At 39.1% G+C, this 14,721-nt stretch overlaps 2 protein-coding genes across 13 annotated transcripts in view; one reads left to right on the top strand and one right to left on the bottom strand.

Moving 5' to 3' along the window:
• Positions 1-11,044, top strand: part of FGF14 (fibroblast growth factor 14) — a 612,361-nt gene extending 601,317 nt beyond the window's left edge. For 8 of the 12 annotated variants that reach the window (XM_042979809.1, XM_042979797.1, XM_042979800.1 and 5 more), the window contains 3 exons: positions 3,662-3,860; positions 6,960-7,082; positions 10,876-11,044. In XM_042979809.1, the coding sequence (XP_042835743.1) occupies positions 3,662-3,860; positions 6,960-7,082; positions 10,876-10,976 (423 nt within the window). In that variant the 3' untranslated portion in view covers positions 10,977-11,044. Of the gene's footprint in view, positions 1-3,661; positions 3,861-6,959; positions 7,422-9,582; positions 9,713-10,875 lie in introns of those variants that run through there. The other 4 variants (XM_042979791.1, XM_042979778.1, XM_015544672.2 and 1 more) reach the window with 2 other exon arrangements.
• ITGBL1 (integrin subunit beta like 1) overlaps positions 9,735-14,721 on the bottom strand; it is a 209,667-nt gene continuing 204,680 nt past the window's right edge. Inside the window, exon 11 of the mRNA XM_007075308.3 lies at positions 9,735-14,307. Within this exon, the coding sequence (XP_007075370.2) occupies positions 14,216-14,307 (92 nt within the window). The 3' untranslated portion in view covers positions 9,735-14,215. The remainder of the gene's footprint in view (positions 14,308-14,721) is intronic.

The following is a 14,721-nucleotide window of genomic DNA, read 5'->3' as shown; positions in this document are numbered from 1 at the left end:
TATTCACTCCATCTGTCCTCCTAAAGCATGTTGTGGGACTCAGACACAACACTGTGGCCATGTTAATTGCATAGTTGTTATCAAGAGCAGGTATGTTTATGGGTTATGTTTTATTCATTTGGTCAATGCCAGTTTTCCATTGCAAGGAAATACCTTTTAGAAGGTAGGACCAAGAAAAAGAAAAGGGTTTCTGTCTTCAATAATTTTTAGAACATAGAGCCTTTCTCTGTTTGTCTGGGCTGCAAGGAAGTTCATAACTCAATTTAACAATGTGTCACAATTCCGGTGCTATTTCTCTTCTTACTTTGTGTGTCTCTGATAATGATATCAACACTGATTACTAAGGTGAATGCACATATATGCATGTACAATCTTCAAGTCCATTTTGCAAGAGACTGGGCTTCAACACATCAGAGTATAAGTGTTACTAATGTCTCAGAACCATCCTCCACACTGACAACAGATACGTGTCTGCAAAATACCAGACTAAATCATTATTCCCTTGCTTATTCAGGAAGGGCTGTCTGCATATCTACCTCTTGCTCATAAGGAATCTAAGTAATTATCAAAGTGTCCAAAACCCTTCACATTTCCCTAATCTACCTTCCTATCCACATATCTGTGAAGTCACTGGCCCACCTCACAGAAGGGGGATGTGGAATGACTTCCTCAGAGTCGCCAGAGGCAAACATTTTATCTAAAAAGACTTAGTGTCAGGGGCACCTGGGTGGCTCAGTTGGTTAAGCAGCCGACTCTTGATTTCAGCTCAGGTTATGCTCTCACGGTTCCTGGGTTCAAGTCCCACACTGGGCTCTGTGATTACAGAGCAGAGCCTGATTTGGATCCTCTGTCTCCCTCTCTCTGCCCTCCCCCACTTGTTCGCTCTCTCTCAAAATGAATAAATGTTAAAAATAATTAATTTTTTTAAAGTAAAAAAAGAGAAAGACCTAGTGTCCGAGGTCCTGAAGTATACTCTAAGAACAAATGATTTCTTCCACATCTAGGATCTTCATTCTCTTTCATATATAATTTAGGGTAGAGACCATGTGACGTGTTCCTAATTTGCTATGGGTAATGTCCTCTGAGCAGTGGGGATCAGATGGGGATAGGGGGTGACTACTCTGTGTAACTACTTTTCCAACACTGGAGGCCCCGGTGTCTCTAGGGAAAGGCCAGTCAGTAATCCTGTCAGTAAGGTGAGCCAGGCTCTGGGCAGAGACTGGCTATCCCAGATAGCAGGTGCCAGTTCCTGTGACCCCGGAGTGGCCTCCCAGGTCAGCTCTTCTCCACCCCCCTCCCAGCTGGTTTTGAGACAGGTTTTAACAGGTAAAACCGGATGCCTTGGCCTGTCTCAATAAAAGGCCAGCGACACACAGAGTCTAATTTGTTTGTCATAGAAGGTGCACATGCAAATAGTATGTTGTATTCATTAGTCTTTTGAGGGCAAGCCAGATTTACAGCATTCCACTTTATTTTTCCCCACCACAAATGTGTGAGCATGCATCCTTTAGTCAGTCCTCCCTCTACAGCATGGCCTGATTAACTCAGAGACTGTCATTTATTAGCAAGAGAACTAATGGGAGGATATTTGGAAAAATAAGATATTGTAGAAGGCCAGAATATTTATTTGGGTGGGATCTCATTCAAACCTGAGCTGGCATCATATAGAAGAAATGAAGACCTGCCAAAATTCCTTTGGGAGGGGCTAAGCCCACCTTTTGGCTACTTTCATCTCCTCAAATTAATCACCTTTTGGATCTGTTATCTTTGTCATGAAAAACGTCTGCCATTAACAAAACCTGTTCCCCTTGGAAAACTATTAGCTTTCAGCGAATTAAAGTTATGGGGCACTCTGAATTAATTGTATCCTGCAAGGGACACCATTTGATAATTCACACTCTCATGGGAAATATTGAAAGAACCTTTCCACAGGCAGTAATGTCACATTCCTTATTATAGCTGGCATAACTTTAACTCTTACAGGTTTAATTTTTGGTCCCTAAAGGACGTGTTTTTCAGAATGCATAAAGAAAACAATGTATAAAAAAAGAAACAAGTTATTTTCTGCAGTCATAAAAATCTATTCAGGTGAAAATTTTTTCAAGTACAGTGATATTTTTTAAAAGGTCAATGACAAGAAACCTCTATTTTGCATCTATATTTCATATATATATATATATATATATATATATATATATATAGAATAGCACAGTGTTGAACTACTTAAAATAGCCACAAAGACTAGTTATTTCTGTGTGTATAACTAGGAAGCTTGAAGTTTTAAATTACTTTTAATAGAAGTCTGTCAGAAATGCCTTTCTTGATTAAAGTTTAGAAGTGCGTATGGGGCCCCTGGGTGGCTCAGTTGGTTAAACATCCGACTTTGGCTCAGGTCATGATCTCAGAGTCCTTGGGTTCAAGCCCTGCGTTGGGCTCTGTGCTGACAGCTCAGAGCCTGGAGCCTGTTTTGGATTCTGTGTCTCCCTCTCTCTCTGCCCCTCTTCAGCTCACACACACACACACACACACACTCTCTCTCTCTCTCTCTCTCTCTCTCTCAAAAATAAACTTTTTTAAAAAATTAAAAAAAAAAGAAGTGTGTAAAAGTCATCTATGAATATTTATGTCATTAATGATAATCATATAGTAGGGAGCTTTGGACTGGTCATTGGTGGAGATCATGGCAGTGAGACTCAGGGCACTTAATTCACTTTACCCTTTCCAGAAAAGCCAGGTGGATTGCAGTCAGGGCAGCTTTTAATGTTTCTCTTCAAAAATTCTAGCTGGGGTGCAGCGCCTGGTCAGCTCATTTGGTTGAGTGTCTGACTTTGGCTCAGGTTGTGATCTTACAGTTCACAAGTTTGAGCCCCGCGTCAGGCTGTGTGCTGACAGCTCAGAGCCTGGAGCCTGCTTCGGATTCTGTGTCTCCCTCTCTCTCTGCCCCTCCCTGACTCGTGCCCTGTCTCTTTCTCTCAAAAATAAATAAACATTTAAAAAATTTTTTTTTTAAATAATAAATCCAGTGGGTCTCCAAAGCATGGAATTAGGTCATTATTTCCAGCTCCCATCTCTATGAGCAGCTGACACAACACCCATCCTCAACTCCCGTGGCTGGCTTGTGTGCCAGTTGATTGTCATGGTTTTCCTTTGAGTTTTGGGTCTGTCTCTTTGTAGGTAAAACATAACACCCTATCATATCAATGATCTAATGCATGGCTAGCAGCTACTAGGGGAGCGTATAATTATTCCTATGGAAATAGTGAAAATAGATGAACAAATTCCATAAGTATAAATCTTATTTTTGTTTAGCATATTGTGAGTATTGTGCTTTTTCTGGTTGTACTCTGGCTGAATTGTATACTGTTTCACTGAGACTGTTCTGAGTTTGTGCGTGTCTCCTATTTTCTCGCAAAAGGACATCCATACTCTTGCCTCTGTATATGTTTCCAATAGTAGCAGATTCTTCTCTATTCATTACATATTTAAAAAGTGTGCAAATATTCATTGCATATTTAAAAAGTGTGCAAATACGAGGTGAGGCTGGTCATCTCTGCCCATCTCATTCATCCCCGGCAGACAAATTTCTGGAGGAATAAAGAGAAATTTTGGGGAGGCTTCCATTCCTTCCTCTAACTGTCTTTTCTTCCTCTTGTCTCAACAGGAACTGTTTACCCCTGAATGCAAGTTTAAAGAATCTGTTTTTGAAAACTATTATGTCATCTACTCATCTATGCTGTATAGACAACAGGAATCTGGTAGAGCCTGGTTTTTGGGATTGAATAAGGAAGGGCAAGTCATGAAAGGAAACAGAGTAAAGAAAACCAAACCAGCAGCTCATTTTCTACCCAAGCCATTGGAAGGTGAGTGTTCTGTGTACATTATCCTTCTCAATTTACCACACATTTATTTTCCCCATTGCTAACTCTACATTGGTCGCAAGGAACTTCATGGAATGGTGGAGATTTTCTGTACCTGGATCTGGGTGGTAATCACACAGATATCTACTTTAGCCATGAATATAAGGTTTGTACACTTTACTGTACATATGTGCGTGTATGATGTATATATATACACATACACATAGATCATAAACATAGATATAAAGATTTATGGGGTTTATAAAAATATATGCATATATACGTACATATATACATACACAATTGTTTTGAAAATTATGGAATACAAGTATTTGCCCATTTTGATGGTATTTAGCTGAAAGTAATCACATACTTGTGAATTATTGTAATTACAGAAAATGAAGGGTTAATCACTTGGCCTTGAGAGAGTGTTGATATCACAGATCTCCCTTCCAACTATGAAATTGTTTAGTAAACTTTGGTACCACCTTCTTATATACTCACTTGAAAACAATGAAGCCTTGGCATTTACTTTGATCAGATTCACAGAGAGCAGACCACAAAGTGTTGATAATTAATCAGAAGCATCTGCGCCTTTCTCATTAAGGATTCTGCCAAAAGTTCCATTTACCTTATCTACATAATTTTTGAGAACTACAAAAAAAATTGACATGGAGGCATTTCAAAAGCGTTGTCTATTCAAATACTTTTGCTTACCTTTGACAAAAAAGCAGATCTACAGTAACTAAATAAACACTTTCATCTAACTTAGTTTGATTTTCCTTTTGTTTTTTTGTTCCCAGAAGAAAGGTTTAGCCATCAAGAGAAAATGTACACTGGTTTTTTATAATCCATATTCCTTATATAGGAATGAGATAATTTGGAATATTAAAGGTTAATTATTAATTATCTGTGAATGCATAATTCAGCTTTCAGTTCGCCTAAGTTTGGAAAACCACTCTTACTGGTTAATACCATCTGTATGATTTCATCAATAATGGCTTACTGTCCCCTTAACTCAATTTGCCTACAGAACAAGCCATTGAAACCTAACTGGTTAGCCACCATGGCCCATCTAGGAAAGGAAGAATTATGCCAGAATCTGAAATAGGAGTGAATTATTCTCATTATATGATAGATCATAAGGCAATTAGAGTAGAAATAAGAAATGAGAGAGTTTGGCTATTCTTCCAGAGTAACACCTCTATGATTTGGCCTTATGTTTGTTGATGAATTTTGAGACCATCAGACTCACCAATATTCAAATGCAAGTGAAAAATTAAAAAACTAAGTCCGTAGCAGTTCTAGAAAAATCTTGGTTTATTTGCCATCTCGCTTTGTCTCTTTATATTAACTTTCGTGTTGAATATGAACAGATGAGAATTAACCAAATTTCTAAAATCTTATCTTTTAGCTACATAAATGTAATGAAAATCAAAAGGGACTTTATGTCTCTTAACTGAAGCAAAATCTGGAGACCTGCTATTTTTGTATATCTAGCAGGAAATATCGGAGACTGAGATGAGGTGTAATAATATCACTTGGTATTTGAATCATACACTGAAGAGTTGAGTGTGTGTGTGTGTGTGTGTGTGTGTGCGTGTGTGTGTGTTGTGCATTTGTGTATTTTTCAGGCAAAGAGGAACAGTATTTTCAAATAATTAGCAGACAGAGGTACTCTAAGAACAATTAAGGGGGTATTAATTATAATGACAGAGGTTATCACGTAGTGTAAGTTATAGAGGAGAATTAATTTCAAAACCCCTACAGGATGTAAATTATATGATTGGAAATGTTTATGGCAAATTAGGTACTTGATTAATTATCGATGCTCTGGGGCATTCCTATCTCTTACACAACTTCACCACATAGACAATCAAGGTTAATGCTCTGCCGCTATTGTCTCCTAATTGAATTAGTAGTGAGAGAGGAGAAATCGGACAGTGCTTCAAGGATATGGATTAATCCCTTTTACTACCTTGCCAAGTCATTTCAGGCAGGTCTGGTGTACACATGCACTTTCAAATGTGTGTGCTGCTGAAAATCCACATGCTGCATTGATGCAAAAGAGGTTGTACCACCTTGAGCATGGAGAACGCATATGGTGGTCCATCCTGACCAAACATAGAGTCTCTTCATAAAATATCAGACCCTTTCCAAAGCCTAAAAAGCAGGTTAGACAGCTCTAATTCCTGAGTATTTCTGATAGCAGATGATTTTAACTCAGCTAATTTCCCCTAAGCATCAGTCCCCCTGAAATGTCCTTCTGCAGGATTCCCTAGAACTATTTTCCAAAAACCCACATGAACTGCTGTGATTAACTGAGCCACTGGACACTATTCAAGCAATTGCTCAGGACTTACTCGGGCATCCTTCCCACATGCACTCTTGCCATTCTGTGCTTCTGCCTTATATGACATCAATTATTAGGTTTTTAATAACATATCAGAATGAGACATAAAAATACAAAATGCCCCACACATGCCTTCAGATTTTTAAGGGTCTCTTTCCATGATGGTGGGAGAGGAAATCTAAAGAATGATCTCCCACAGTCCCTGGCGTAAGGAAAGTGAGTTATTATTGCTTTGGATAGCTTTTGAAGTTGACGCGAGTGTGATTATGTTGCTTTTGAACCACTTGAGTGGAAAATAACGTGATGATCTAGAGGGTAAATACCAGGACTCGAAAAGATGAATGGGAGTGAGGGGTTTCAGTGTTGACAACAGGGTGCAGTGGAAGGGAAGTGTGAGTCTTCCTGACTGGACAAAGAGAACCAGGTTTGTGCCCCCCCTAAAGGAGATATGCAGATATGTTATCTATGTGCTTGCCATTGGTGTGTGTGTGTGTGTGTGTGTACTTTATATCTGAGCCCCACAAAGAGGCCACTGCTCCTATTTAAACCCTCTCTCCTAGACAAAAACCCACACTCACTCAAGTGCACATATTAGTTACACAAGCTGGAGAATGTGGAGGAAGTACTGTCTTCCGTCCCCTCTACGAGGGGTTGCATTACTTCCGGTGTGTCAGGCCTGGCCACTCTTGAGCCTAACCACCCTAATGTCTCCTTTCCTCCCTTCTTCACGCCCCGCCGCCCATCCCCAGTTGCCATGTACCGAGAACCATCTTTGCACGACGTGGGAGAAACGGTCCCGAAGGCCGGGGTGACGCCAAGTAAAAGCACAAGTGCGTCGGCAATAATGAATGGAGGCAAACCAGTCAACAAAAGTAAGACAACATAGCCAGATCCTCACAGGTGTTGTGACTTACTCGTCCTGAGCACAGTTGAGTGATTTATCCTTGCCAGACATTCCTGCTCCCACGGCTGAGGAGCGGCCGGAAGTAAGCCAATGCTTGCTCTTTGCTGTCTCGAACTTCTTGATTGCAAGTGGATAAATCTTCAACCTGTTGCACCCCCAGAACAAGAAGACACCTGGACAACCAGCTCAACTCAGACCATGGAATGCCCTACCAGATATGGAATGCCTTTTTAATATCTTTTCTGTGACTGTGACACTTCATGTGAATGACATACTTCACAAGTACACTCGATACCTTGCCTGCTGACAGCTACCCATAATCCTTTTTGAGTCCTGTTTCAGCGAAATCCATGTGTTTAAGTTCAATTTTGTAGCACACAAATACTATTGAGTAATTTCTAGTTAGACGCTGTAAACCTGTGCTATTATGGATTTCTCTTCCCCCCGTTTTTACAGGGCTGCCCGCTCCACTGTCCGTGACCTTTTGCGGGGATTGTATTCCTCTAAATCTTAAATGTTGCAGTTGGCTTAGTTCGGAGAGCGATCAGGGAATCAGGAAGCCTTCTCAACCTATTAGTACAAATTGCATCTATAAAGATTAAGAGTGTTGTCTCCGGCTCCCACTCTCAATTAAACACACATATATGCTCTGTCCAGTAGCAGATACTGTGCTCCTCTGGTCGGCGTGGCCGGGGTGAGAAATGGGTCAAACACAGTCCAGGGGAAGCTCTCTAAAGATATGTGTTTGACACCCCCCTATAGTTCCTTTGTGTGTGTGTGTGTTTTATACATATCACAAGCTTACTGGTTAATGGTAACATTTGCCTTGCCCAGCGAGCAAGACCCACTGGTTTTTGAGAAAGTGGGTCCAAAGAACTCTGTAGGCCTTGTAGGCCTGATTAAGGTTCATTTTTTCATCTACTAATCCTCATTATTTGGGAAAAAAAAAAAAGAAAAAAAAGAAAATTCAATAATTACAACCTACAAGAATTGCGCTACCTAAATCCATTTCAGATATAATCCTACCTGTTTTTAATGAACCGAACTGAATGCCATCCCCAGTTTTGGCTGCGTTCCACTCATACTCAGCAGAGCATGGGCAAGGCGGCTGTTGTGTTCTTTTTCTGCAGCAGCAATGCAAACGTTAGTTATAAATTAGACTTTAATATTTTTGGTGTTTAATGACAAGTTTTTAAAACTGGACATATTATTAGGAAAAAATATTTTTTTTAGCTCAGCATGCTGAGTCAGGTACTGTGTATTTCGCCACTCCAAACCTGTAACTCAGCTTCTTGGGGCCCCAGTTGCCCAGTGGCTGGGGTAGAGGTGCCTTGCCATGATCTCAGAATGCAGTCTGTTGAACTATTCTGGATAAAATTCAAGGCAAACCAACACGTTCACACATCAGGTTTTCGGTCCGTTCAGTTGATTTGCATTTGTTTTATCTTGCTTTCTTAATTTCCTTTTGCATAATTCTGAGCTTAGGGAAGACAACTGCTAAGAAAGGCCATGAATATAGTTGACGGCACAAGGAAGAAACCAAGCAAAACGTTCGGTATTGGATATAAAGAGTTTCAAAATGTTTGATACGAAACTGTTTGGAAATATATTTGTTAGCTCTGTGTATACTTAATAAAATTCAATGTTTTCTCCTCCGAAGAGTTAACTGAGACCAAACTGAACCTCATTTATAGAAAACTCTATGTGGGATTATGTACTGGCCTCTTGTTATTATTTCCACGTGGAAGGCTGACCCAGTCGCCATTTCCCCCCATCTGCACTGTATTTTCTTGGAAATTATTTTGTCACTGCTTTCCTAAGTCTCCATGACAGCCCTTGCCCGGCATTTAGAAATTTTGGCCTGCTTAGCTGATTAAAGATTTAGTATAAATTTAACTGTTTATGCTTACTTCATTTTCATATTGGATTTCATTTTAATAAATAAAAAGTTAGCATAACGTTTGGGTAGATTTATTGTCAATAATGCTAAAGTACGAACATAACAAAATCATTCCTTTGACCATTCTTGATTTCCCGTTACACCATCTTAAGGCCTATCATTTTCAACAGGATGAGTTAAAATATGTTAGATGAGTTTCATGAACCAACTATTTAGGGAAGACATATATTCTATAATATGTGGCAAACTATGAATTATTTAACTTGACATTCCAATTAGATGGGCTTATACACACCGCTCGCCCCAACTCTCTCTCTCTCTCTCTCACACACACACACACACACACACACCAAACAACCCCACCTATTTGTTTTTGGTAATCAGCCCTACTTGCTGGTTTTTTCCCACTGCAAGCCTGTTAATTGGTTAAAATTAAGACAAGATTTATTTTTGTAAATGACTGACTTATGTAAATGTGCATCTCTGTTTTGTTTTTTATATGAGTTGTCTCTAAGGGCATTTATCCCTATGAATGGATGTCAAATACTTTCTTCTAATATATGTTTAGACATATTGCAGACGGGTCCTTGTTATTTGTAAATTAGACCGTTTCCTCTGTGTCTGGTCTCACCTGTTGCATGGGACAAGGACAGCACTGGTGAACTGCATGTAGTAGGACCTACGTATCAAGAACTGTGGTATGTATTATTCAATTTACATACAAAGAGTTTGTCTGCATTGTACAGTTTCTGTGTTTAATACCATTTGTTGTATTCACACATACAACATACTGAATAAAATATTGATATGAAGGCATATTACAAAACATCAAACAACTTTATGTAACAAAATGGCATCGCTTCACCCACAAATATAGAGAAATATCATGTAAATAAGTTGGTACACTCAATTTCCCCCTTTACCATGCCAAAGAAAATTTTAGCTCTTTGATGATACCTCTCTTGCTATTTTTCTGGGATAAGACTCCACCAGTTTTCCCCTCAAAAATTAAGTTTGCTGTTATTAAATAAGTGCAGTCTGTCATTATCAATGTTCTGTATAGTAAATCCGATGGAATTCATTTGTATCTACAGACTGTGTGTTTTGTACCTCCATGTACATATGTCAATTGCATCGAGTCTCTCTAATGTCACATTCCTTTTGCATGCATATCTGGTAGGGGAGGGTTATTTCTACTGATCTGTTATGGTAGCTGATGGCTTCACCCATCCCTCAGCAATGCTCGGGAATGTTCATTGTTTTGATATTCCAGGCGACACCGGTTTTATTTTAAGTTTGCTTTCTACAATGTTTTGCTACAACTTTACTTGGAAAAACTGCAGAAGCGATGCAGGTGGTGCACCCTATGTAAAGAGTAAAATGGGACCGAGCAACATGTCCTTACAAATCCTGCAGACGTTAGAGATCCTTGCTCTAAATGTGTGCTCGCCCGGAGGGTTTTGGGGTAGGAGGTGGCGTTAGGAGCTCCACATGGGGCCTGCAAGACTCCTGCTGCAGTCCTTCTCATTACCTCCTGGGGAATCCTTCTCGTTATTTACCTCCTGGAGAGTGAGCAGAGGGAGTAGTTTTAGCACACCTGCCCAGTTGCTCAATTAATGCCTAAAGCATTAAAACAATCAGATGTTTTCGAGATGACCAATGTTAGATTTGGTTTTCTTTTACAAACCAAACCCAAACAACGAAAACTTCTTGTTCCTTAAGTTAGAACGTGCGTATCGCTTCACTTAAGGTTTTAGTCCTAATATTACAGAGAGAACTAATGCTTCAGGGAGAGATTGACTAAGAGTTCCGTTTTAGAAAGAAAGAAAATAATTGAAAACTATTTCCAATTTTATTTCAGAACAAGACTATTTCCAGGGAAAGCAATTGGCTAAATGCCGATATACCAACATCCGGATGAGAACTGTATCGCTTTGGAGAAAAATACAATTCCCAGCTTAAGTTTCTTAGCTTACAAGGGGGTTACACAGGGCCCGTGGACCCTTGGATACTGAGTAGGGCTTCAAAGTTTTGACAGGGAGTCTGCAAAGGCTGAGTTGTGATTTGTTTTGATTTGTTCTCAGTTTTCTGTATCACTCGGTCTAATCCCGATGTTTGCTGGCAGAGATTGTGTTTGTATTTGACGTGGTGGAGGCCGTTCCTTTCAAGGTGCTGCAGCCATTTGGATTAGCTGAAGGGTGCAGGGAGAAAATGGGGTAAAATGTCCTCTTGGGTCTTAGGACCCAATTCGAATTATATTGAAAAGTCCTTGGGGAAGAATTCCTCGGTGATGGTTTGCCAACAAGCATGGTGCGTGCCAACAGCAGCAGCAAACGTGTCCTGTCACATCCCTTCCCAACTGACGTTAATCTCCCTGTCACAGGAACTCGAACAAGCCGAAGAGATTCGCACATTTCCCCTTTCACCCGTTACAAGTTGGTTCCTGCCCTGCCTTTGTTTGAAAGAGGGAGTTTTTATCTTAGTAACGGGATTGAAAGTCAAAATACAAAATCACATTGAAGAAGGGTAGGATTTACGTCTTTACATGTAACTATATTTTATTTTTTTCCAATTTAAACATGTAAATTAAATAACTTCTTAATATATCTATTGATGTTTGCATTGCTAGAGTCAAAATCACATACACACATATGAAATATAGCAGACAGAAAGAAGTAAAAAAAAAATATTTCTGTTTTAAAAGAAAAATATTCCTTAGAGATTAGGTACCATGTGACTTAGGCTATCACTCAGTTTTGGTTCAATAATTTGTAGCTAAATGAACCCGGAATATAGCTGACTGTATTTTCAGCCTTGTCAAAAAATTTGGACAAATCACATTTCAATCTTCATAGTATAATAATTTCTCCATATTGAAACCTTTTCTCAAAAAAAAAAAAAAAAACCATACATGCTGAGGACATTTTCCTTACATGAAAACATAAAAATTGAAGCCCTTTCATTTTAGTTGTTAATACAAAGGGATAACAAACAGAGGGAGTTAGGAGAAAACTAAGACGCACCCAGGAATACAGGATAAGACAAAGGGAATGAATTAAGGGCATCTCCAGTAGAACATGGCTGGCAAACTACTTACTGCTCAGCTGGGAGCCACATCCAGCATGCGGTCTGTTTTTGTATGGCCCAGGAGCTCAGAATGAGTGTTCCGTTTTTCCTTTTATAGTTCTAAAGTGTTAAAAACAAACAGAGAAGAACACGCAACAGAGAGGTCAGTGGCCCACAGAATCTAAAGTATTGACTAACTGGTCCTTTATGGAAAGCAGAGTTCTGCAGTGTGCGTGATGTAGTGAATTCTGATGATTGCACATCGTCCGGTCATCAAAACTGCTACTGAATGATTACAATATGTTTGTTTGAGGCTAAAAATGATTAGAGAGAGAGGAGGAAAGAATATCATCTATATGATTTCTGAACTGCTTATATTTCCCTCGTTTTACAAAACTGATATATCAACGGACATACTCAATAATAGAGATACAACTAATATGGTTGCACTTCCATCATCTCAGGATAGAGATAACAATTTTATAAATCTATTAAAGTATGAGAACACTATTAGTACTATCAAAGTCAGCATCAGATAAATTTTCTCTTAAATAACTTTCAATATTAAATTTTTAAGTAACTCGGCAAATGCATATTTTCCTTATTTTTTGGTGATTTGACTTAATAAAGTCCAAGCCATGACTCTAGGATATTTACATCATCAAGTAAAATTTCCAAGTAAAAATTTTCATCTTAAACAATGCGGAAATGATTTTGTTACATTACTCTAGGATTTTACAAAATATAATTCACATTTAGAAAAAAAGTGGGTTTTTTTAGCTCCAAATAATTAAAGGTTGCCTAAACTAATGTGTGTAAGTAGATTTAACTGTAAATATGTAAGGGAAGTCCTAATTATTGTACATTTTCATAATTCAATGTGAATTTCATACAGAGCAAAATTTCACCATTAAGAAAATAAACATTTTGTTCCTATCGCTGAGTGAATATTTGTAATTTCTACTTAAGACATTTCTAGATTTTTTTTTTTTTATCCTCTGAGCTTTGAGACTGGTGCCATTTGATCACAGTATCTCTTCTTGACTTCTTTGCATGATGCTTTTTCAGTAAATAATGCATGCTTAGAAATAAGAATATTTTAAGGGAAATGAATGCATATTTCAGGCCCATCCTATGTCCAATTAGGTATTCTTTCTAAAAGGCAAGTTACCATGACGCAATTTAAAATAGTGAGAAATCAAATTCCTTTTACACCTAACCCCTCCCTGCCCAGTTTACAAAATGATCTAGTAACAGAAGGTGCCCCTGAATACCAATTCATTTTGTTGTTGTTGTTGTTAATCATCAGTAGGTAAATATATATTGACACAGATTGTAAGCAACTTAACGTCACTATTTATTAAAAATGTTAAATTGTACACTTTTCATACTTCCTTCATAAGGGAATCTTCTTTTGTGAATTTAAAGTGAGACCAGACGCATGACTTACTGGCTAAACCTGACCAGTCTTCTTCTTTAAAAAGCACTGGTGATCCAGCCTTTAGCACCCCCGACACTAGCCCTTGTGCCTGTTTGTCTTTACTGATTCCAAATGGAAATGCTGAGTGATAAGGAATCTGAAAAAATATGATGGATGGATTTATGTGAGGATATATCTTTTCCTTAGATTCAAATGTGGTTTTTTTTGTGACCACTTTTTTTGTGGCCTTTCTAACCACCATGTAATTCAGTGTTTCTCAACTCCGGCACTATTGACATTTGGAGTCAGAGAACTTTTTGTCATGGGGCTGTCCTGTGCCCCGTGGGATGTTCGTAGAAGCATCTGTGTCCTCCATGCACTAGAGGCCGGTAGCATGCCCTGCCAGCCCACCCAGTGTGACAATCGAAATTATCTGCAGACGTCACCAAATGTTTTCTGGGGTGGCAAAGTCACCCTTGTTGAGAACCACAGGTGTAAATTCTGGAGGAAAAATTCTTTCTGGCCTTACTTACATCAGATTTTTGCCTAACTTGTTTTTTAATGGGTGCCCAGCCTTCACTCAGGCATTCAGAAATAGAAAAACATGCAATAGTCTATTTGACCTGTCCTAGTGGTGATTATACATGGTTTCCTTTGCGTTTATGTGTCCTAATGGCCTACAAACATAAGAATGCAGTCCTGTCCCACGGGGTCATTAAGGATAGTCTGTGCCGAGCCAGATCTCACACGCATTTCCATTCCATCCGCGCCAGCATTCACAACTTCCACAGCTACATATTCCATTCCCTGCAATAAAATACAGGGGGGGGGGGGGGTCATCATCATGACCGAAAGGCACCAAGTTCGAGTATGTTACTATAAACCATGCACCAAGTTCAAGTATGTTACTATAAACCATAACCGTTCCTAACCAAAACCATTTCATTCATCCTCTGCAGATTTTACTGCACGGCCATGTTGCTATTAACTTATTAAACAGCTATGGGACCTCTGATCCTTCAAACGATTAACAGCACCTACTTGGTAGCACCAACTATGCAGTATCCATTCAGCAGTGACCATCTTGTATCACTCCAGCTGAACTTTCTCTACGTCCCCACTTCGCCTTTAACTTATCTAGCACACGTGTCTAACCATCTATCAGGACTTGGTAATTGGGACAGCAGTATCTACCACACACACAGCCACGGGCAGCACCGT

Source organism: Panthera tigris, chromosome A1 (genome assembly GCF_018350195.1).
Source record: "Panthera tigris isolate Pti1 chromosome A1, P.tigris_Pti1_mat1.1, whole genome shotgun sequence".
Classification (NCBI taxonomy): domain Eukaryota; kingdom Metazoa; phylum Chordata; class Mammalia; order Carnivora; family Felidae; genus Panthera; species Panthera tigris.
Note: the sequence above shows the minus strand (reverse complement) of the source record. Positions and strands in the feature narration are given on the sequence as shown.